The sequence below is a fragment of the Pleuronectes platessa genome, chromosome 14 (assembly GCF_947347685.1).
Source record: "Pleuronectes platessa chromosome 14, fPlePla1.1, whole genome shotgun sequence".
Taxonomy (NCBI): domain Eukaryota; kingdom Metazoa; phylum Chordata; class Actinopteri; order Pleuronectiformes; family Pleuronectidae; genus Pleuronectes; species Pleuronectes platessa.
In genome coordinates, this window is record NC_070639.1 from 19,415,496 (window position 1) to 19,440,528 (window position 25,033).

At 43.1% G+C, this 25,033-nt stretch overlaps 2 protein-coding genes across 2 annotated transcripts; both read left to right on the forward strand.

The window, feature by feature from the left end:
* Nucleotides 1-6,820: 6,820 nt before the first annotated feature.
* LOC128456066 (motor neuron and pancreas homeobox protein 1) lies at nt 6,821-10,524 on the forward strand. The gene is made up of 3 exons (XM_053440102.1): nt 6,821-7,562; nt 8,518-8,678; nt 9,222-10,524. Exons 1-3 carry the CDS (start codon nt 7,109-7,111, stop codon nt 9,555-9,557), a joined length of 951 nt encoding a protein of 316 aa, XP_053296077.1. The 5' UTR covers nt 6,821-7,108; the 3' UTR covers nt 9,558-10,524.
* Nucleotides 10,525-12,083: 1,559 nt separating this feature from the next.
* cfap65 (cilia and flagella associated protein 65) lies at nt 12,084-24,159 on the forward strand. The gene is made up of 33 exons (XM_053439173.1): nt 12,084-12,164; nt 12,779-12,966; nt 13,112-13,214; nt 13,409-13,575; nt 14,027-14,235; nt 14,931-15,067; nt 15,166-15,391; nt 15,567-15,835; nt 15,927-16,121; nt 16,238-16,476; nt 16,608-16,767; nt 16,891-17,019; nt 17,168-17,425; nt 17,543-17,682; nt 17,811-17,895; nt 17,979-18,125; nt 18,566-18,731; nt 18,940-19,068; nt 19,187-19,400; nt 19,564-19,692; nt 19,876-19,966; nt 20,056-20,141; nt 20,364-20,430; nt 20,687-20,797; nt 21,003-21,194; nt 21,416-21,574; nt 21,733-21,876; nt 22,110-22,226; nt 22,351-22,458; nt 22,550-22,600; nt 22,697-22,908; nt 23,054-23,167; nt 23,820-24,159. The coding sequence occupies exons 1-33, from the start codon at nt 12,084-12,086 to the stop codon at nt 24,157-24,159; spliced, it is 5,163 nt and encodes a 1,720-aa protein (XP_053295148.1).
* The last annotated feature ends 874 nt before the right edge of the window (nt 24,160-25,033 follow it).

Below are 25,033 nucleotides of genomic sequence, written 5' to 3' on the forward strand. Positions count from 1 at the left end.
TGCATATTACTGTAACTAATTAAATTGTTCAGACTGCCATTAGACAAGCAACATGTGGGGGGGCAGAGAGAAAGAGGCAACAGCAGGGTGGAACCCGAGGAGACTCCGGCAGAAGGGAGGGCGAAAACAATCACGGGAGAAGGTGTAAAGTGAGGGCACGGGGGTGGATCAATTAGGGAAATGAAATCTCCTCTTCACTGTGGGACGACATACATCAAGACGTGACAGCCCCTCCCCTAAGCCTGTCAGTCCCGCCTCTGTCGAAACAGCTATTTAGAGCAAAGCTAATTTCCCCGTTAACCTCCAGATAGCCTCTGTGGACACGTCTTCCTGCTGGACACAAGATCTCAACCACTGCTCTCTATTCTGTGTGGCTCCGTGCATTGGTCACACAGGATTACAAATGTGTTGTTTTTGTTTTTTGAAGGACGCTCTGAACATATAGAGCAGAGACTATTTCCATTTTCATGAGCATAACTTACATTCAGACGTGGTCTCTTGTGTTTGTGCTGCTGACTGGTCTCATGAGCTGACACATGCAGAATCCAGCTGTTTACAATGCATTTTCATTTAGATGGATGAGTCTGTGATTTGAAATAAACACAACTAAACTTAAATAAAACTAAATTAAATCCATGTATAACAGTGTAGTGGCCACATGTGACAAATATAACGATAAGTGTAGCAGACGAGCGCAGAAGAACTAACAGTCATCAGTTAACAGTCAATCAAGATCCAATGCATGATTCCTGGGAACTTGATGAAAACGCCTCCTACCATTAGTTTTTGTGTAATGTTGAAACAGACAAACATAAAACTGAAATGAAAATATAACGAATGTGCACTAACTCTTTAAAGGGCATATATGTTACCATCATTTTACTACTGCTCCATCCCTCACTTTCTCTCTCAGACGTGTTTCTTCTGTTAAAAAATGATTGTTGGCAGTTTTTCTTGATATAGTCGAGAGTTAAGGGCAGAGGATGTCGCACCTTGTTAAGCCCCAGGAGGCAAACTGTGATTTGTGAAAATGGGCTTTATAAATATGGTTTGATTTGATTTGAACCAGCTAATCTTGATCCTTTTCATCATGTTTTGATCGTGGGTCACTGCAGCACTGAAGACGTAGTTCTGATCAGTGGGCAAATTTGATCCTCTTGTCTTGTTAACTAACATACAGCTACATTAAAATGAGGAGAAAACTCACATGTAGCACATAGAGCTACACAAAGACTGGAGAAACCAGTAACCTACACACGTTCGCCTTTATTTTCAATCTTGCCTGATTATAAAGGTGTGTTTCATCAAATTTTTGTGATGAGCTGCAAGAGAGAGGAAATAAAAAAACAGGAAAGATGAGACGGCAGTGTCAGGTGTGGTGGTTATAAAGAATTATGTTTGTGTCTTTATCACCAATACCCTAAACCTCACACACACACACACACACACACACACACACACACACACACACACACATACACACACACACACACACAAACACATATACACGCACGCAAACACATACACGCAACTGTTCTGATTAAACCCCTGCAAACATGGATTGGTGGGAGTGTCCGTGGCCCACCAGGCTAATTGAACTGTCTCGGCTCTGAAAGGATGGGTATGGAGAGAATGATGAGGACTAGATTAAACAAGCAGGGGTAATAGTTATTGAAAGATACACAAGAATCTAATCCAAGGGGACTGACAAGGTAAACCCACTATTGAGCAACATTCTGGTGAATCAGGACTTCCAGGTGAAGGCTACTTACCAAATGTTCCTGAAAACTGAGGGAATAAGAACCCCAACCCTGCTCCGGTTGTTCTTTAAATCGACATACTTTTCAAAATGATGTTATATTATCATTAAAGTAATTTTTGCTGTATTTTGAGGAGAGATCCTTTCAGACCGTGTACAGATCTGGAATGTGTTTTCTCTCTCTACACACAGATGATTGAGATTTTCTTGGACACAACAGTTTCCCACCCGGTTAAATTATTCTTTGATGGAGAGGCTCATTTAAAAATGAAAAGAAAATGGAGTTACAAGACTTATTGGTAGTTCACAGCCTTCCTGTTTTTGTGCTAAAGGCAGAGCATGTTTGGGAGATGAGTATTTTGGGAACCTGACCCTCCAGAGCAGTCTGGGTGTCCCACAGAGCAACAGATGTTTAACTGCTCTGCGCAGCCAGCACTCCGCCGCCCCGTCGCTGCCCCTCTCATTGTGTATTAACCAGCTCTACGTGTGTCTGACTCCTCCTGTCATTCACTCACTTCTGTCCGGGGCTAATTAGCAGCGTGGCCCCCCCACACCCCCTCTCCTCTCTCCCTCCACTTCTGCCCCGACACCTCATCTCATTCTTCTGCCATCTCACTGTTTACTGTTCTACGTAATAATCATCCAATCTCAACTCCACTCCTCCTACCTCCCCTTCTCTGCCTCCTCTTCTCCTCCTCTGCTCCTCCCTCCCGTCCTCCTCATTATGTCCCGGTCTGAGTTGTGACGGCCGCCATTAATCAACTGGTTTTGGACGACGTTGAACCTTGCAACCCTCGACACCCACCCCCTGCTCAACCAGGAAGTGTTCTATCCCCACGGCCCATTAGGCCCAACAGGGCGAAACTGGGCAATGACAATAGACGCAACAATGGAAACCACAGCAGATATTAGACCAGATTCCACAATGGGACACAGACGGAGGGAGAACAACAGGCCTTGTTATCCTCTATCTGTTGGGGATTTGGGAAGAATTTCCCTTTTGCCTCAAGGTCTCCTGGGATGCATTGTCATGTTCTGCATTACTCTTGCACCGGCCCTTGTTATCTGCATCGAGTGGAAAACAAACCCCTCAAACAATATAAATAACACAGAGTGCATTACACTGCCAAGGGCCAGTAGACGCTTATGAAATCCCATTTAGATTCCCTAGACCTGGATTATTATTTGGATCTGCATCAAACTGAACAGGCTCATAGATATCCGTCTCCTAAACATGCCTGATTTGTTTAATAAATTTCCATAAATTGTTCTCTGAGAAATCCACAGAAATGTTGAAAAATCTCACAATGTAGAGAAATGATTAACAGAGACGAATATTCTTCAACCAAATTTCATATTAAGTCGTTTTTCTGTAATCCTACTGAATAGCAAACCAACGAATGGCTCTCGACCACAGCCAAGGTCCGACAGTCCCTTAGATTTCATCAAGCTGCACCCTATTGCACACACTCATGAATTTCAGTTCCCTAAATATGTCTGATGTTGTTCATTTAGATCCATTGATTATTCTCTGGGGAGATTGTGACAATGTTGAAAAAAACCTGCTCCATCTCACAATGTTAAAGACAATGAAATAAATATCCTGGATCTCCATCGTGAGGGTTAAACACCCTTTCATTTCACGGAAATCTACTCAGTAGTTTTTGTGTTATCTTACAAACAGAAAAGACTGCTTTTGGAAATTGTCCTTATATCAACAGTAAATAAAAACTTCTAATTGATTTAAAATCTACCTTAATACCCCTGTGTGCACAGTGCTGGAGTGGAATCAACCTTTTCACCCCCTAGCTGTGGTGGGCTGACAGACGTCGCCCACTGGCTTAACCTCCTTTTACATTTGTGTATGAATAGAGGCAACATGAATGGTTCTTTTACAGCTGAGGGGAGCGAGGAGCGAGGGCCTTGTTCTGTGTCTCCCAGTCTAACTCTCGTCTGTGGGCCTGTTTGAGGGCCAGGCATACTTTTGTGTCCTAGGTAGCTTAAAGCGGAAACTTGCGATTACAGAATACTGGAAACTCATCTCTCCCGCAGCATTCACGATGTGAAAACTTCATTCTTGTTCCGTTTTTTTTTTTTCACATGTGAGGGGGGGCTTTCCCATGTTCCCAGGGTCCTTCCTTAGATTTATATGTCACATATGGGAACACGATAAAGGCTCCTGTGTTCCCCAGCTCTGTTTAGCACATGAAGGGAACCCGAGTTGAAACGCTGCTCTGTATTCGTGTAATATGACGTGTTGTTGTGGGAACTCATCAAAGGGGGGGTTCTGTTCCCCAGTGGCTCTCAATACAGTGGACCTACACCTGAGATTACTTATCAAACAGGTTGGGGTAAGGAGTTGCAGGTTAGACAAGGATAATATCTAAAATCCTGTGATGGTGTGCTATATCTATTTTAATCATTTCATAATGTTTTATCTCATCTTGTTCTCACTCTTTTCTCATCTTCTTTATTTCTGTATCTTTGCTCCCTTGCTGTTTGATATTCAATTGTCTTTTTTAAATTGTTTCCTGGACATCTTGTTACTGTGTTTTAAAAGGTGCTACATAGATCAAGTTTATCAATATTATTAATGATGTATGAAATGTAGTGCTACACCCTCCCGGGGATTAAGGTCTTCACATGTCATCGATCAACAGGGACTTGATTTTTCATCTAGACCCAACGTGGACAGTTCGACCTCCCTCACCTGATCGTCCCATCCTCTCACCAGACTATATCACCGTTCAAAGTATCGACTTATGACTGCTATCTCTTCGGTGATAGATAAACGCTGTGTCAGTGCCTTATATGGACACAAAGACTCTTTTGTTAAGGGCTGTTAATCTGACCATAAATCACAATTATGTTATATCACCGGGCCTAATATCTCCCAGTGGTGTGAAATTTAAAATGCCGTGTGCTTTGTCTTTATCTCCCGGACCTTATCTGCAATGATGTGATAGTTGCGCTCGGCTACACAATCATTGGCGTGACATATTGTATAAACTTTATTAAACGGTGTGATATATCCCTCTCTCCCTTATCTAATGGAGAACTGATCACAGAGTGCTAATTATTTTACAGCAGGCTTTTACAACCTCTGTGTCTTGTTTTACGGTAACTCATCTGGTGCAGGCAATAAGACTAAATAACCCAATCACCAACAACCATGACATTGACTATATCTATTAATAACGTCATTTGGAAATTAATCACAAAAGCTTCATGTGAGTATGACCGAGAAATTTTGTGCTGCGGACGAAAAGTCAAAGATATTCTCCTTTCCTGACTTCACTATTCTTTGACCTTGATGGAAAACAAGGTCAAGGAAAGATGTGAAGGAGAAGCCATAACCGTTTAAAAAACAAAATAAAACTTAATTTATGAGATTAAATATGTTTCCTGTTTCCTGTATCCGTTACTCACAGGAGGTAACAGCTAAATAGATTCGATGGAAAATAAAAAACAAAACAAACAGTAATAAATATATAGAAACGATAAAGGAAAGGGAGGAATACAACTGTAACCTTTATAACTGTATTTACTTCTGATCTGCAGCCACTCAGAGTCATATATGTATGTGACACTGTGAGTCATAGTGATGAGTGATGACGAAACTTGTAAATTAATAACCTGCGTCCTAAACGTAGAACATCAAAGGCGATTACATACGTGTGTGTCTGTGTGAGTCCAAAGCGGAAAGAGACGATATCAGCATTTATTTCACATTAGCTCATTAGACATTAAGTGTTAAAACCTTCTCTCTTCTAGAAGATGGAGAACTATGCTGATTTAATCACTAGTATCTGAACACCTTCATATCATTATACTCCGATAATCATTTACTTTGATGGTCACACACATGCCTACACACACACACACCCATTGGCTATTGAGTTTATATGTTGGGTAGTTCAGCAGGTGTTGCCGTGTTTGTCTTTGAAGTGAGAGCAGTTTTGTTTTCCCAGAAATCTGTCTGTGTCTTATCAGTTCTGCATAAACCGGCAGGAAATCACCAAACTGTGGCTGAAGCGTATAAAGGCCTATTCTAGTGAAAAATGTTTATATGAGCTGTAAAGGTCCACCTGATGATTGATGGATGGATAGATAGATAGATAGATAGATAGATAGATAGATAGATAGATAGATAGATAGATAGATAGATAGATAGATAGAGGCAGAGTAAAAAAGCCAAATATGAATACAGATTTAGAGATAAATAGCTGAAGCTATACAAAGTTGTGCATTTTGTTGTTTGACAATAAAGCCTGTAAAATAATGAAACAGCAGATGTAAGTATATTTAAATTTGTATATATCTTTGGCTGTAAAACGCACTGTTGCAAGAAATTAATCTGAAATGTGTATAAGCTGTGTGGTTTTTGTGTCACCCGGTCGCACTTTGTTTGTGCGGCTGTGCGGTTCTGCGAGCAGGGAGAATAAGTTTGCTCTCTGTCACTTTACTGCTCCTCTATCTGCTCCGTGGTGTGGTGATGAGCCATAATAGCAGCAAACCAGCGATAAGAGCTGCAGGGTTTCTGTCAACCTTAACAGGCCATAAAAGCTAATGAACACTTAGTTGTAAAATGATGAATTTCATTGTGTCCCTACAATGAGATGACGTAATTAAGGCGATACAGTTGTAAAGTGTCTGTCTGAGTGTGAACAGAGATAGGCGGTGTGAGAAAGCTGAAACTTAATCACACCTGTGGCGGGTCAGTCAGATAACAGAGAGACAGAAAGTAAAAGAGCCATCAGGAAAGAAAGAAACACACATTAGTCGTACTTTAAATAAGACAATAGAAAATAGAAGTATGACCTCGAAACTGCCTGAAGGATTAGAATATTTCTGTACAATAATATATGTATTTATATATATTTTCTTGTTTTTGTACTATACTTTAAAATGGAGCTCCATGAATTAAGCCTTGAGTAGAAAGAATAGGCTACACCCAGCCCCTGTCCTGCAGGGCTGTGGCCAATCACAGGGGAGCAGACTTTATAGCTCTATTGAGGGTTTTCCAGTCCACTGTGTGTATGTGTGTGTATGTGTGTGTGTGTGTGTGTGTGTGTGTGTGTGTGTGTGTGTGTGTGTTTGTGTGTAGTGTAGTGTTTTCTACTCGCATGGCAGAAGTGGAGTGGGTCAGACAGAAGACATTTCTCCAGGGGAGAGGAGTGATGATAGAGGTTTAACTTGTAAAGCTCACACAGAAACTAGAGATAGAGTTTAAAGTTTTTTTTCTCTAGTTCACTTAATATTTTGCTTAATCTAGAATAAAAGGTCCGTTTCTGGTAGATTACCATCAGCTGCTCGGTGGAGATTTCTTCGGACGCAGTGACTTCCATCATGGAGAAATCCAGGAACTTTTGCATTGACGCGCTGCTGGCGCACGACGTGGAGCAGAGGACGGACAGCGACGGTGCGTCCCCGGGCTTGTACAGCAGGAGCCCCGGAGACAGTCCGCTGTCCACCCGCGGCTCCGAGACGCCCTCCCCGCATCCACACCCGAACAACTCCCCTCCAGCTCCCCCGGGACTCCTGCACAAATCCCAGCTCTTCAATTTGTCCCAGCCGGGGTTCACTGCTCTGCACCAAGGGGGTCTCTTCGGAATGCACCCGGGCTCCATGTACCCTCTGGCGGCCTTCGGAGGCCAGCACCCCGCCTTCATGTACCCCGGCTTTACGCAGCTCATGCAGCCGTACGCGGAGCAGCACAAGGGGGCCAGCATGACGGGGGCTCTGCCGCTGGACCCATGGATCAGAGCCGGGTTCATGATACCCAGATTTGGAGAATATGGAGGTGAGACACTACAGCATTAATGTCAAGTTAATATGTATAAATTTACTTCAAATAAAAAAAGGAAAATTAAATATATCAGGTTACATATATTGATATAGTCCAAAGTATGTTATAGAATAATTAGGCCTATATATTAAATACATGCAAAATCTATATGCGACGTCTTTTTTTATTTAAAAGCTGCTTTTTACTTTATTTTTCCTCCCATTCATTAAGAAATTCATAAAAATATATGTTAAGTCTTAACAGCTATTTCAAATTAGACCCGATTAAAATAAAACTGATCATTTGATTCATGTTTTTATTAAAATTCCTGTCTATAAATTGCACTAACTATACATTTGACACGTTTCTGTCCAGTTGTTACAAGTTGGCCACCAAACCAGTTCATGCTCATGTTTTGAGGCCTCCTGTAATACCTGTGTTTAGACCTTGGTGTCCAAAGAACCGTGACATTGAGCTGCTGTGTCGCTTAAGGACAATCTATCTCGTAAAAATAACGTGCAGCATTTATGACAAAGGTAACACTTGACGTAGACCTACCACTTAATCAATTGATAACATTTATGGTGTTTTCATTAAGGTAATGGACCTCTGCGATGGTTTATTACTCCTTCAAAGCAATATCCTCTCACCACGACCTCACATCAGGGCAATAAATGTTAACAGACAGGTGGTAGGTAGGTAGGTCTGTGGCATCCAAACAATGAACTGGAAAACAAACTGGACCAGTGGGAGGTGTTGTGGTGCAGATATGTTCCTTCTTTTTTACTCTCCTTCACCGACCGGCTGCTTCAGGCCTCTTCCTCTTATAGGCCCATAATTCACGATACCCGTTAAATGACTATCGTGTTCTTATAGAAACAGGAGATAATAAAAAAATGTAAATAATGATAAGTGCATAGAATAACCCCCGCCCCCCCCCCCCCCCCCCCCTGTTTTATGCCCCTCTCAGTTCCAGGCCAGGCAGGATTGTTGGGGAAGTGTCGGAGGCCCAGGACAGCGTTCACCAGTCAGCAGCTGATGCAATTAGAAAACCAGTTCAAGCTCAACAAGTACCTTTCCAGGCCTAAACGCTTCGAGGTGGCCACTTCACTCATGCTGACAGAAACTCAGGTGAGACACACACACACACACACAGACACACACACACACACACACACACACACACACACACACACACAAAGGCAGAGTAATCATTGGATTCTAGCAGCTAAATTTAGGAAAATGCAAAAACAGAAGAAAAAAACTGGTTTCCATCGTTCCCATGATGTTAGTTTGATTTAAAAAAAAAACATCTGGCTTTTGCTGTCCAGCTAAGACAAGATCTGTTGGCACCTACACAGAGGCTTATTGTTGCTCTCCTGAAATAAACTGGAGTTCACCAGATGATAGTTTTATTACAATGCACAACTTCCAGCTCACTCATTTCCCTTTTAAGGATATTTGAAAACCAATATTTTATCCATCACATACATGGGCACAGGGGGGAAGTGGGTAAATAGTGCTTATGTTTTATGTGACTCCGATGATGATAGACCTAAATATGAACTCAAGTGGGATCTCCTTTCATTTATCACTAAAACGTGTCCCCCAGGATATGTTCAAGCTTACTCACCGACGTTCTTAATGTTTTTTAATCTTGTTTTCTTCCACCAGGTTAAGATCTGGTTCCAGAACCGACGTATGAAGTGGAAGAGAAGCCGCAAAGCCAAGGAACAAGCAGCCCTGAGTTCCCCACTGACTGATGCAGAGAGAGAGGGGATGGATATGCACAGTGCAAAGCCTCAGGGGGACTCGCACAGCTCCAGCCTTGAAGATGAAGAAGAGCTAGAAGGGGAGGATGAGGATGAGAAAGAGGAGCTGGAGGTGCTGAGGGCAGGCTCTGCAGGCTTCGTGAGGCACGCCGTGGGAGGAACAGGGAAATACAGCACTTATTCACAGGAGGAGCTGGAGGAGGGAGGCCCACGATCGAGAAGCGGGGTTTTTCCATAGCGCCGAAGTCCTGCATGCTTTTATTGCATGTGTTTTTATGTTTATTACTCTTGAGAAGACAATACACAATGCAATCAGGAGCACAAACACACGGTTCGCATGGAAAGGATCATTCATTTTTTACAGCCTGGCCCATAGAAACATATTTTTTATCTGTCACTCCTGCAAATAGCAGAAAAGGACGTTGACATCTGCACTTAGGCTGATGAAATCCAACCGGGAAGATGCCGTCGTTGTGCACCTGGAGATTTAATGGTTCAGTGGCCACTTATGAGACCTCAGAATCAAAAATATTTCAAATAGGTTTACGGTGTGCATGATGTTTTACAAACAAAAGCTGTAAACTGCAATAAACCCGTCAATACATGAATGTTCATGTACTGATAATGTATGAACAGGGGGCGGCAGCACTTTTATGGAAGGGAGAGGTTGAAAAGACGGAAAACTTTACTTGATGCTGTCAGTGTTACATGGTTATCAGGGCTTCCTGGTCTGTTACAAATACTGGACACATATTTGACTAATATTGGAAATTGTTCCTATTTTTCAAGAAGACTTGGATTTACAGGCTATACTAATGTAAAGGTTTATGGCATTATAATTGGTATGACAAGAAAAATGCTACTCAGGTTATTGTTGTACTTTTTTGATGGCTATATGGTCATGGATTTGTGTTTATTAATATTAATATTGAGCTCTTTGTTTTGTGTTCTCTTTGTGAAACTGCATGTTATATTTAGTTGAAGACACACACACACACATGGAAATGCTTGCATGTACTGTTTGGAAAATGACGTTTACTGTTGACAAGGCAATTCCCTGTGTTTTGTAAACTGCTCTTATATTACGCATGGTGTTGTCAAGTTAATTTAAAATGATAGAATTTAATATATTTCACCTGTACAACACTAGAGCATTTTTTGTAAAGGGGATTGTTTTAAAAAATAAATTTGATATTATGAGCGTGTTTTTGAGTCTACATACTTCAGATCGTGAAAGTGAATGAGAATGTGTGTAATTAGGGCCTGAGCACTGACAGGCACTGACAGAGGCAGTCCTAGAAATGTTAGAAATTGTATTTTATAATTTTATAGTTGGTACTTTCAAGGGTTGAGCAATCCTGGTTATTATAATTATTACTTATTTTCAGGCAAATTAATAGTTTTTTGAGGGCTTTTACATAGTCAAATTCGCAATTTAATTTAATTTAATTTAATCTTTATATTTAAATTGCTTTATATATATTTTTTACAATTTGTTATCTTTGCCCTCAAAAATATCTAATCACATGATATAACGATACAGTTTAAAGATGTCTGTAGACATGTGGGAGTAGAAAAACAAAAGGAAACATGCAGGAGCATTGAGATGAAATGATTAACTTCTTTTTTATACAATGCAACAGCTCATTAGCTCAAGTGGTAACAAATACCTGGTTTTATTTTATTTTATTTAGATTGAATGGCCGGGGTTTGCCCACCTCCTGGTTTCTGGGACACTTCATGTCTCTTGTCCATCCAATCATAGTTTCTCAACAACTCACACAACCTGTAAATATGCATTTTGAGTTTAGTGGTTTTTTTCTTCTATAAAGACTTCTTGCGATTGTCCCTCCGCGGCTGCTGTCATCACCGTAGCGACGGACACACAACTACTCAAACATACACGTCAAGCTGTGATCGTTGCAGCAGCAGCTCGTGGAGGAACTTCCGGTGGCAACAGAAACTGCCACTGACTTGTAAAGGCAGCTGCTGCGATTTGTTACAGCTGTCACAGCTGTTTGCGGGTAACTTTACGTTTACTTTACTTTGTTTGTTATCATAACCATCTGTACATTCTTGTATTTCCACATGTATATTTTCTGTGGCCTATAGTCAATGGATCATGATGCTTAATGACTGCTTTCTTTTCAGTGAGTTACATAAACAGACTCAAATCTACTATGACTTTACTCCTCTGTCTGAAATGTTGATGCTGAGAAGCTGTTGTTAATGTAGCATTAACCAATACATGTTCCTGCCTTGTGAACTTCAAAGATCTTTTAATATCAAAGTCACTTGAACCCAGCCCTTACTATAATACTTTGTTATCTTTGACTCATGTAAAACCTGCTGTTTTTGTTACTGCAGCTCATATTATGAACATTCCCCATCCTCCAAACAGCGTGGGTATCAAAGACAGCTCCATTTAAACAGCTTGGCCTCAAAGTCAACTGCTGCCTTTTCACAACAGTGGCAGTTTTATTTTGACACCGGAAGTGTCTCTACGACCTACCGCTGCCACGACTTGAGGTTACCCTTAACTGAGCCAACCTGTCGCTATCTGTGGTTTTGTATTGAAAAGCATGAAACGAAGTTGTCATACTTTATTGTTTGACGTTTGAAAGAAGGTAAGAATGAGTCAGTGCGTGAGACCAGCTGCTTTCAGGGACGTTAGTTTGTGTAACTTTACAAACGCTTACCACAGCTGAGCTCCATGGTGTCTGATGTGTAGATGTGTCGGTGCCTCGTCTCTCTCTCCACAGGCATGTTGGCCGAGGCTCGAGGTCCAGACCTCCAGGGTCCAGGTGCACCATGTTACCCCCCCACCGCCGGAGAGGACACCGAGGTGACTTAAGAGAAGATGGTTTGGCATCTTCAAAAACTTTATACCAGATGTTTATTAAAGTTAATCTGAACCTGTGTTTTATATTTGATCACTTTGTTTTCCCCTTTATGAGCCACTACATTTGATTTATCATAAATCTGTCTTCGTCTTTCCTCTATGTCTGTTTATGACTTATATAATAACATAAATAAATAGGTAGGTTGCTACTACAGGGACAGTTTGAGGGAATATGGACCATAAATGTTCATCATAAAGTTAGAGAAATTAAGCAAATATTTGTCTATTTTAAATGTCCTTAAACAGGAGAAATACAGTGTTTCTCAATAGCCTGTGTGTACACGCCAGCACTGTAATAACACTGACATGTTCAGTTGTGCATTAATCATCGGTTATTGCTGACGTAACGGAACATAGGCACAAAATATGCAGATTTATTTATGTGTGATCTCATCCATTGCTACTGGTCGGTTCCATGATATAATGGATGTTTGAGCTCCACAGTGAGCATCAAATACTTACTTTATTTCATCTGCTATACTATGAGTCTAAATAACAAGTCATTTATCTCTTTTATTTTTCCCAAATTCTAATGTTTTGCATTCCCCACCTGACAGGATCCTGTGAATCAGCACAGACCACAGGGAGGGGAGCGCCAGCGACGTATTTCCAGCAGAAAAACCGGCTTCTTAGGGTTGGAAACGAGGCCAGAGCTGCTCTGGGAGGACTGGGACCAGGGAAAGGACTCCACCAAAACATTAGTGTTAAAGAACACTCATGATAAGATACAGAGGCTACACCTGAGGTCTCACAAACGCACACAGACACACCCATGTACACACATATAAGCCTCACACAGACACATGCTTTATGTGATGTGAAGATAATGTGAACACCAGAGATTTGATTAGAGTCCTCTGGCTAACTCAAACCCGTTTGTCCCCTTACAGGCCTCCGGAGACCAAGTTCTTCACCATCCTCTGTCCCAATATTATCTTTCTCAGCCCAGGGTTGTCCTTCTCCATCCTAATCACCTTCAGACCCCTACAGAGGGTAATCTACCAAATTTAGCAGCACTTAAATGTACATATATTCTGACTGTGATTTACAATCCGATGAATTATACCTGATATTCTTAAATCGCAGACCTCATAGTCAACTTTGTCGGCTCACCATCGAGGATGTTCAATGATCTCAAGGCCTATTTCATGACTTCTGTCTGTTTTTTTCTGTTCAACTTTCCCCAGTATGAGTATGAGGACAGCATTGGGTTTCAGGGTAAAGAGGGCAGCGTGGTGGTTCGCCTCCGGGCCACCGTTCCCTGTCTTGCCTTAGAGGTTCCTGACTCTGTGCTGCTGCCAGTTTGTGCTGTTCAACACTCCTCACATATCACGTTCCCACTCAAAAATGCAAGGTACGTATATTAATATGTATATGTATTTAAATCGATTATATTATTTTCTTGCACATTACACTTGCACTTTACGTTTCTCTTTTACATTAATCCCTTAGATTAGATTAGATTCAACTTTATTGTCATTGCACAGTACAAGTATTTATACAACGAAATGCAGTTTAGCCTCTAACCAGAAGTGCAAAAAAAGGCAGTAAAAGTGCTGAGTATTGTGCATATTTAAAGTGAAAAAGTGAAGTGAAATTTGTAAATAAATAAGATATGTACAGTAAGGAATATATATGGAATAGTCGATTTAAGAGGTATTGTATGATATAAGAACAAGGAATACACTATGAGCAAGATAAATATGTATACACTATTGGTGGGATAATACAGTAGTAAAAAAAATAGCAACTGCTCTTCTAATTTTTGTGTCTTACCTACTTTCTGCATGCTCCTCTTCTCCCAGTAAACTCCAGACTTCCTTCAAGTGGGACTGTGGTGCACCGTTCCAGTTTAGCCCTGACCAGGGCCTGTTGAAGCCGGGTCAGGAGTGTCACATCACTGTGGTGTTCCAGCCACAAGAGGCACTGGTGCACCGGCAGCGGGCTTACTGCAGGTTCGGAGAGGAAGAGGACAAGGCAGAGAGCTGCTGCACTGTGCTGCTGCAGGGATTAGGTATTTAAACCTGTCGCTCAGACGGGACTTGATAAGTATAATGGATGCTTAGATTGTGTTGTGTGTGGTTGAATTGATCTGAATGAATTGAACTTGCAATCTTTAACAACAGAGGTAGATGTGCAAAACAGAAAGTATATCATCTTTACCTAAACAAATACTTGGGAGCACAATTTATGATGTACATGTAATTGGATGGCCTTTAATTACACAATTGAAATCTATGAATTAGACTGTAGCTTGATCTCAATGCAATGGCTGGTTGGTTACACCAGTAGCGTAAAACTGATAAAACAAACAAGACCTGCATGCTTATGAAAATGTCTTGTATCTATCGTGTTGGACTTTTAGGCTGCATCCTGAATGTGTTAAGGAGAGGAAGTAGTGTTATGTATGTTCAGGGTGTTTTGTCAGTCAGCCTCGATCTTCGAACAAAGGATAAACACACTTCAACCAGAGTGCAGCAAAGGTCACTAAAGAGTTCAGGTGACCTCAGGATCAGCTTCTAGCAAGACATGAATAGACAATGGGCTCACATGCTAGACAGTGGGTGCAGGCTCAAGTTTATGTCGTGCTGTACCTTATCCATAGTTGTATTTACAGCTTCATTTTTAATATGTTCACTATATGTGAACCACTTGGGATGCAGGAATGAATACTTGCTCACCAGGAATTTGCCTTGCCTCTTCTTTTAGGCAAATACCCATACCTCCAGCTGAGAAACCCTGCAGCCAAAGAGGAGAAAGAGCAGGAGGCTTCAGTGCTGCACTTTGGTTCTGTGGCTGTCGGCCAGAGTTTGCAGAAACACTTCGATATCTTCAACCCCTCTGCTGTGAGTTGTACACACATGTGCACCAATGCAGGTGTCCACACTTTGTGACCTTCCACCCCCCCCCCCCCCCCCATCCCTTCTTTTACTCCCTTGTCCAGGTAACCTCATCCTTCTCTCTGTCCCGTCTTTCTGGCGGGGTGCCTTTGTTGGGGTCAGAATTCCTCTGTGATGTCACCGGGGGGGAAGTGGCGCCCGGTGGATCCCTACGAGCCACGGTCACCTTTTCTCCTGCTGTGGTGGACACTGTTTCGGTTGAGTACCTGTCTCTCAAATGCAGTGGGGCACTTAATGAAGACCAGCTTAAACTCGCTGGAAGCTGTATTGGTAAGGGACCCACAATAATATACAATCGAAAAAATACATTGTTTAGAAATGACAGATAAATGTGTGCCACATAAGCGTATACTATAACTTCTTAAAAATCAAACAGGAAGAACATTTTAAACACAGAACTTAGAAGTACATACAAGTGAATACAAATATTTAATTTTGTCACCAGGTCCTAAACTTTCACTGTCCGCCTCTGTGTTGGACTTTGGCTGCGTTGATGATGGAGAAGCATGCACACAAACACTGGAGCTGGTTAATTCTTCTCCTGTCGAGGGCGTGTACCAATGGGACCTTGACTGTAGTGGGCACAGTGTGTTCAGTATCCAGCCGGCAAGTGGCGCTGTTCAGCCACACAGCCAAACCACTCTGACAGCAGTCTATAGGCCCACACAGCCCATTGCACACCACAGGAGAGTGGCATGTGTCATACTGCACCGGGTAAGAACCGACATGCAGCTGTATACACACTCTGAACACAGACAGGGAAATAATCAAGGCCACCTCTCTATCCACCCAATCCTCCCTCTAGGACCATCTGTTCCTTGACCTGATTGGAACCTGTCACTCGGAGCTCCAGAAACCAGCCATACTGAAACCTGAACACCTGGTTTTGTACAAGCTTCACTGGTACCGCAGCCAGATCCCACAGAACACTCCTGGTGCCATGGAGCAGGAACCTAGTGCAGACTTGGCCCAGCAGGATCAACGCTGCACCCTGGAGGAGGTAACGTGCCACTGACAGATATGCAGATGTGTGTATTTAAATGTCTTGAAGTTACAGATGTGTCTTTATTCGTGTCTCTGTGACTCTGACTCACTCTCTGTGTCGTCTTCCTGCAGCCAAATCAGAGACCGGACAGTTCTACCGTCGTGCAGAAAACTCCCATGGAGGAGTTCTACCAGTTTATCTTGGGGGGCATTGATCCCATCTCCTCCAGTTCGACATCGTCTCCACACGTGTCTGTGTCGCCGAGAGAGCTGCTGTTTAATCACAAAATGTCCTCCTCCTCCTTCTTGTCGACCTCATCCGCTTCTTCTCAGTCGGTCTCCATCACCAACTACACACGGGGGAAGCTCAGGTTCGACTTCCTGCCTCGGACTAAAGCTTCTAAATACTACATTACCAACAGACATATCTCTAATCTGTGTGAAACTTGACTGAGAATAACTGTTTTACGGTCATCCATCCTCGGCCTGGTTTCTCTTCCAGCCTGGTGTGGACTGAAGCCCAAGACTCTCAATTTACTGTCTCTCCCTCGTCATGTGACCTGGCTCCACTGAAGTCCACCTCATTCAGAGTGACCTATGACCCCAAGCCGCTCAACGCTTTTCACGGAGCCCAACTTGAGTGCTTTGCATTCTATAAAATGGTACTGAAAAGATATATTCTATGCTACAGTAGATGTCCATCATAACAAGCAAAGATACTTTTGTGAGTTTATATGTTCTTTGAAGTTGGACTTATGTTTTGCCCTCACTGGTTGACGCGCCAGGAGGATCATCACATCGGTGTGCGAGTGCTGTGTCCGCCCTGGTGTGTGACAGTGAGAGTCATCGGTCACTCCTTCTCTCCTGGCAAAGAACACTTCATCCCATGCTGCTCTCTGAAGCCCCCTCAAGTGGTGAGACATGAGCACAACAACGTTTACAGTTCCTCTTCTCATCTTTCTCTGTGTATTTGTATTTGTCCGACTGTAACTAAACCATAAAATCAATACAGAAGGATTTTAACACTACTCTGGTAACTCTAACTTGTTTTCTTGGTTATAGGTCTTTCCAGGCGTAAATGCAGTTTCTTATCAGACGGCTCTTCTCCAGAACTGTGGGGAACTGCCGCTCACTTTCTGTCTGGACGTCAGCTCCAACCCCGCCATGGCCAAATCAGTGTCCGTTATTCCAAACTGTGGTTTGATCCAACCCGGGCTTCACCAAATCTTCACCCTCAGATCGACGCCCACAGTAGAGAGTCCCGAACAAGGGTTCTGTCTAAAGCTGCAGCTCAATGCAGCTAAGCACAGACCCGCTAAGGTACTTCATACACTTCATAGGGATACAGAGGTTCCCACTGAGACTCACAACACCGCTGATAGTCACACTTCTTGCAGGTTCATCCATCTGTGCGTCTTTGTCTCTTGTCACCTCTAGGAACTGACAGTTGTGAGTGTGGTGGAGAAGCTGTGTGTGTCTCTGGAAGGAGAAGGCACTTTATATTTTCAGCCGACAGCTGTTGGCTCACGAACACGACGCTCCCACCACATCAGGAATCTCAGCCCTCTACCTCTACGGTTGGTTTCACAGAGCTGTTTAGTCTAGTCAGTTCTTTCTGGCATTTGTCAATGTATTGTTTGTAGTTCGGACTTATCCCAGCATCATTAGTCTACAGCTGGATGTCTTTGATTGTCCTTCACGATAGGTTCCAATGGAGCATTCAACAGCATGACCAAGAGCTTATCTCTGTTGAACCAGATGCTGGTGAGATCCATCCCAATGAGATCTTGGTAAGAGACTGACAGGATCAAAGATACGGTGCAAGGAGACATTACTTTGCAACTTTAGTTTTCTTCTTTACTTTATATTACAGATCCAGACCTGGTCCTTCAGTCCGCTGGCAAAGAAAACATACACACTCAAGCCTACTCTCTCCTTCTGGCCGAGCCGGACTGATGGAGCAAACAAGTCCCTCCTCACACTCACAGTGGAGGGAATGGGCTCCAACGGCTTCATAGAGGTAGGACTGTCATTGTTGCTTTTGTATTTGTATGCTTCTGGATGTATTGTAATCGCAAACACATTTTCTAAACTAGAATGGCGATCAGTAGAGAATAAACCTCCACCAAGGCCCAACGGTCCACTTACCTTCAAACAGGCTTCATTAAATTTCCCACACTCATATATATCAGTTCCCTAAATCAAAAAATCTATTATTCTCTGAGAAAACGGTGACAATATTGAAAAATGCGCTCGAAATGTTAAAGAAAGTAAATCAATTCTGGGGTCTTATTTTTGTGTAATCTTACTTGCAAACAACAAAGGAAAAAACAGGAGTGAAAGCATAACCTCCTTGGCTGAGGTAAACATTTGAATATCTGTCCAGCTCACATTTGGAACATGAATTGTGGGTGAAGAGAACAGAACCAAGCAGCGTGTGCACGTTTGTTTCCTCACCAGGCAAAAAAAGCCGTCCTGGATGTGAAGGAGACACTTGTTGGAAATTACCGGTCCTTCGAAATCCCTCTGGTGAACAACAGCCTCTGTTCCGTGTCCTTTCAACTCTCGGTGCAGCAGACAATTCTGGATGAGGAGCTCGTTTCCGATCCTGAGACGGAGCCATGTGGTATTCTCATTTACTGTTGTGTTCAATTTGTGTACATGCATGATGTCCATCGTCAAGTTGTGGATTTTACCATGAATGCATGTTTGAAAGATCAATGAGATGCCTTATGTTGAGCCTCTCTGGCGTAGGTGTTACAAAAAGAGTGCTGACCAACACTAAGACAGAAGTTGAACCAGTGTTTTAAACTAAATACATTTGTCCCCTTCAGCTCTGCAGCTGGACTGTGAGAGAGGAACCATCGCCTCCCGCTGCACGCTGCTGCTGCAGTCTAGGTTCAGGCCCCACAGACGAGGCCAGTACTCGTGGAAGATCAGCGACCAGACAACGAAAGACAGTGGTAGATAGAAGACACTCAAACATGAACTCTACAGACCTGAATATATCCTGCACGGGCTTTCATATTGTTTATTAATACTCACTGCTTCCTCCCTTCCTGTGTTCATCTCTCTTCTCAGGGTTAGAGTCATCCTCTTCAAAGGCTGTGTGTGAAGTGCGAGCGAAGGGTGTGTTCCCCACGCTGCAGGTGACCGGTGTGTGTGGTGGTGGGAGTTTGGGCACACTCAGCAGGATGCATCTCTGGCAACTGTTCTCATTGGACAGCCTCAACCGGCACCTGCTGTCCAACACCTCCTCTGCAGAACTCATTCATAGAACCCCCACCAAGCACAGGTTAGGAGTCTGGAAAAAACACTGAAGTTGTCTGTTAATTTGACTTATGGATAATAAATTAATAAATAAACAACAGTAAAACAGATTTCTTGTGTTACTTTTAGTAGAACAGAAATCTTGTCATGGTGTGTTTCATTGCTTTGTTTCCTCTTCTGATCCCCAGTCGACGCAGTGGTCCCTCCCACTTCACCAAAGTCATGTTGGATTTCAACTTCAGTGCCGCTCCCATCAGGTCAGAGCCCTCCACCTTCAGGCTGATGTTTCACAACCCTGGTTCCGTCCCCGTCGACTGGTGAGTGAGCAAACCACAGACTGCAGAGGACACAGTCGTCCACAATGAAAGATATCTGCATTTAAAGTTATTTTTTTATGTTTGTAAAAATTATTTTATATATGCATTAAGCTCAGTGTAATAGAGTAAACATCCTGCACACCCCTGGTGGAATAATTCACGGCTCCTGCTCTCCACCATCAGGGCGTTCTTGTTTCCAGAGGACCAGCAGATCGAGTTGGACTACTGGGAGGAGACAGGAGTGTTCAGCAGCACTGAGCTCTCCCAGATGAAGGTTAGTAATTGAGGCACAGATATTTTATTTACCCACAAACACAGCGACAAAGCTCAACTATCTCTTAATCTTTTTAATCTTCTCAACAGGTTCAAGGTAACCGTCTGTTCAGCATTTCTCCTCGTTCTGCAACCTTGCAGCCTGGCCAGCAGAGGGCGGTACTGTTCCGCTACAGGTAAGAAATTGAAGAACAAGACAAGGCTCAGACTGTTGAGTGGTATAATACTGGCAACAACACTTAGGCTTTACTGCATTTATTGAATTATTTTGACTCTGAAAACAATTCCCTATAAAGTGATACATTTTTTTTTATTTTTAGCAGAATGCATCTCTTCTAGTTATTAGGAATGAAACTAGTTATGTGGTATCAAAATCATTTTTACGTTTTCCTTCACAGACATGACTCGGTTGGGACGAATCGGTTTGCTGTTGTGTTAAAACTTTGTAACGGCAGAGAGATCTTGGTGAGACACAACTCTAGATAACTGCATGTGGCTTATAGTGAAACAACACACTGTACAATTGTTTGACATTATTGATATAATCAATCTATTTTAAATAAAGTCCCATGTGACATTTATTATTTAACTCCTGTTGCAGTATTGGTGCTGCTTTTTAAGTTATTTTAGTCCTTTAGCTGTCGTAAAAAATTGGTAACTTAATTTACTATGGATGGTGAACTCTTTGTGGTTTTAACTTCATATACTTGTGTTGTCACAGCTCAACCTACAGGGGGCGACAGTGGAGAGAAACAGACCGTATCTCCACTTTCCCTTCAAAAGACACGTCCTCACCTCTATGACTATTGGAGACTTCAGTCCCCCGAGACAGGTGTGTGTTCAATCTCTTTCTCACATTAAGATAAGATACTAAAATATATGTTACATTACGATTAATAGCTACAATATTTATGTGTTAACTTATATTCAGTTGAACAGCCTCCACAGGTTTCTCCAGCTACTCAACCCGCAGCTCAAATATATTTGTTTTTGGAGTCTAATGCTCTGCTTTTGTAAAATCTGTGTCTGTCCTGCAGGGGTATGTAATATACAATGCAGGGACAGTGCCAGTCCATTATGAGGTGGACACCGCCGCGCTGTCACAGCTACAGATGGACAACTTTAACCATCCGGTGCTGTGCTGCCTCAGTCCCGAGGGAGAGGTCCCTGCTGGGGAGACGGCCCTGCTGGAATGGATCTTCTCTCCACTGGAGGCTAAGACGTACCATGTGAGTCGCACTGTGTCTGCTCTCTGTTGTCCAGTTACTAGTGTCCCTTCAAAGCCGTTGTAGTGGTTTATCCAGCTTTATCTATGGGCACCAAATATTGTAATATCAAGAAAATATCTAGATACCACAGTATTTCTACTTTTTGGTTTTCAGCGCACATTGTCCCTGACCTGACTGTCCAATTGATTGTTTCCAACTTTGTTTTGATTGTGTATCATTAGATGGACGTCCCTATCCACATCCAGGATGGGGACTCGACACTGGTGAGGTTTGAGGGATGTGGATCTGTTACTCCAACACTGGGTTCCTCAAACACATTGAACTGCAGTGATACTAAGGAATCTGCGCCCTGTGTCCAGAGGCGGCCGTTCCCAGGACAGGTGAGAGCCTCATGTTTTCATTTAAAATCAATTGGATTCTGCTTGTTGCCACCAGTTTGTCCCCCAGGGGACTGTGATCCTTTCAGGCTGTTTGTGTCATCATCCTCATCCTCATCTAAGTGTGTGTCTGTCTGTGTGTGTGTGTGTTCGTGGTGTAGCTGGTTTTTCTGTCTGCAGACCTTCTCTCACTGGGCAACATCCCTGTCTGCTCAGAAACCTCAAGAATCCTCTTCCTCACCAATGTGTCCTGCACAGACACTGTCCACTACACATGGGACCTTCCCAAGCAGGGCGCCCAGCAGGTACAGGAACACTTCCTCCATTTGGAGCCTGTGTATAATCGTTTATGTATCTGTGTAAGTAAGACATAGAAATGAGAACTTTCAACATCTTGTGTTAATCCTGAGAGCCATGTATGTGTCATATGGCAGTGATGTCATCTTTTTTTTCTTTAATTAGCTTGAAATTAAGTCAGGTGACTTTACAATTCAGAATTCGAGCACAAGGGACTGACGAGGTCTGTCTGTTGTGTCAGGTTGTGCAGATCCGTCCAGACCGAGGAGTTCTGAGTCCAGAGGAGGTTCATCTCTGTGTCGTCTCCTTCACTTCCACAAGGCACCCCACTGTTTATAAACTGGATCTCATCTGTCAGGTACCACAGTCATAAGAGTGAGCATTTAAAGTTGCATCAAGCTAAATAAGCTTTTTTTGGAGCTCTATAGTTTTAAGCCACATTTTCCAAGATGACCAGTTTGTTCCTCTCCCGTCCACCTCAGGTTTTTCAGGAAGTCGCCCTGACGCGATATCAAAAAGCTCTGCAGCACCTGGAGGAGGAGAGACGGAAAGAGCGAGATGAATTCACCATCACTGACCAGAAGCTTTCAGTAAGCCAGAGAGAGATCTGATCCATAAGGCTGCTCTTCAGAAGTAACAGCCTTCTTCTGTGTAGTCACGGTTTTCTTTGTCTTGTTACAGGAGCCTGTGGCAGCGTCTTTAAGGAAAGACTCACCATTCAGAAAATATAAGGTGCTCTTCATTTCCTGTAATTATAAGGCCTGCCCAGTGTATGAATTTCCTAATCATCAATTTGAATTGTTAAGTGGAATGTTCTCTCCCCTCCAGACTCTTCCTCCTATCTGTGCCAGTAGAGGTTGTGTATCAGCGGGTGCAACTTGTTCGAGGGTCGAGCGGCGGGCACAGCGAGAAATGGCAAAAATCCCAAGGCAGCCAGAACCACCTCAGCCTGCTCTGCTGCATCTGGAGGTTACAGCCCACTCCCACGGGCTCCTGGAGTATAACACACACTTTCCTGACCAGCTCAATAAGTTTCATAGGTGACATCTTTAACTGTACCCGCTCAAATCACCAAGAAAAAACCTGTGAATATATCAATGCACAACTTCTACATAGGAAATTCATTCGGAAATCTTTTTCTATATGCTGACGTTATCATTTGTTTGTCTCCGGTGTTGTCCTCAGGTGCCTCCCGTCAGTTGAGCCCCAGAAACCTGAAAGTGCTGCTGGTACGATGCCAGGGCCATCACACATTCCAGAGTGGGACACCTCTGTGCACGTTCTCACCACTCTGCTATGGTAACACCTCCATCACACTCAAATAACGATTCTCTTCACCCACAGTCTGGTAAAGCAGGATAGTTTGTGTATAAAAACATAAATTAAGTTGTTCTATCCTGTCATCTCTCAAGCAACAGCGCCCTCTGCTGATTCGAGATTAAATAAGAGGCTTGGAGCACTTGGTAATCCCAGTTGGTCTCCGATCCAAGTACTAACCAGGCCCAACTCTGCTTAGCTTCCGAGATATAGCACTAAGCAATAAGAGCTCATGTGACACCGGCTCTTTATACAGGTCAAAACACGACAGTCCTCATTATTATCAAATTTATACGCCTGTAAAGTTCATAAAATCCAAGACCCGAACTAAAAAAGACGTTTGATCAGATGGCGTCCGTCCGTCAAGACCCAAAAGTCCATCCCTGAGTCCAGATCCACTGGATGGGTTCCTTCTTGGCCCAGGTCCCATCTTTCCACCAAGTTTTGTGGACATTTGTTTCGTATTTGTGTTCTTTTGTTTTTGACAAACCAACCAGTAAATTGGACAGATGGGGGAAACATAATGTTTGTTTTATTGATATTAATCCCTCAAATGTCTGTCTGTGTGAAATAGCAATCAAGAAAACACGTACGTGTGTGTATTAATGAATTTTTCCCCCTCGTTCTTTTCCAGGAACATAGTCGAGGATTCAGCCTTCGTTCAGTCTCTGTTCACTTTGGCCTGCAAGCCCGTCGACTACCAGCCGACAGGAGTGACTCCCTCTCCCTGCCCCCCATCTTCTCCCTGCCCCCGACCTCAAGCTGTGTCGAGTGGGACAGAGGTCACGGTGGACAGCGCAGGGACGGCACCGCTCGGGACACGGGACAAACAACACACTGATTGTGCGCCTGTGGACGTGATCAAAGATGTTTTGCCGAACACCTTCCAGAACTTGATGATGGAAGCTGTCAGAGGAGAGCTTTGTCTCTGGGAACAACCAGGCGCTATCTTGTCACCTGTTTCCACCAGGTGAAGACAGACTCATTGTGCACACACACACACACACACACCCACACACACACACGCTTGCAGTAGCTCTGGCAGCGGTACTTCTTTCCATGATTTGTTTGCATGAATCAGAAGTTAAATATTATGTGTGTTTCATTAGGAGCGGGAGGACGTCCAGAGCCACGTTTGAGGAGAACAGCTAAAAGGAAACAGTGGGGACTGAGTTTCACCATCTATCCAACATCCTGTTTATTGTTTTCATTAAAGTTGTTATTATTTCCCACAATCCTGTTGGGACCTACTATTTGTGAACAAAAGTTGGGCCTATGTGTGTAGCCAAATCCTTTACCGCATGTCTTCTTTGCTCTGGACACAAAGTAGAGCTTCCAGAACTCGGTCTCCTAGGAAGCTTCATCTTCACACCTCGCTGTAAAACCTGCCCCAGGACACAACTTTCAACCTCTATCGGTCACTGTGAGCCCCATGACCAATGAGGTCACCAGGCCAATAAAAGCCCAGTTCCCGGTCTTTTCTGACTTCTCTTGGAGAAGTGGGTTCTCTCTCTTTCTTATCAAAGAAAGAGAGAGAACCCAAGTAGGTACATCTCCCAAACCAAGCTCTTCCAACCATCAAGCAGGCCTTCTTGAAGCAGACTGATAAAACCTCCCAAAAGGCAGCAATGCAAGAGCACGAGCTGCTGCTACACAACGTCTTGCCAGCAGACCTGACAGTAATCTACTGTACACTAGTATATCACTAGTAGTAGTATACTAGTATATCACAGTTTGCAGTGCTGTCAACAACATGCTGCAAACTTCCATTTATTCCTCCACTACCTAAAATAATTTAGAGATATGATATGATTCTACTTTTCTCAGTGCTGCTCTCATTCTGTCTGA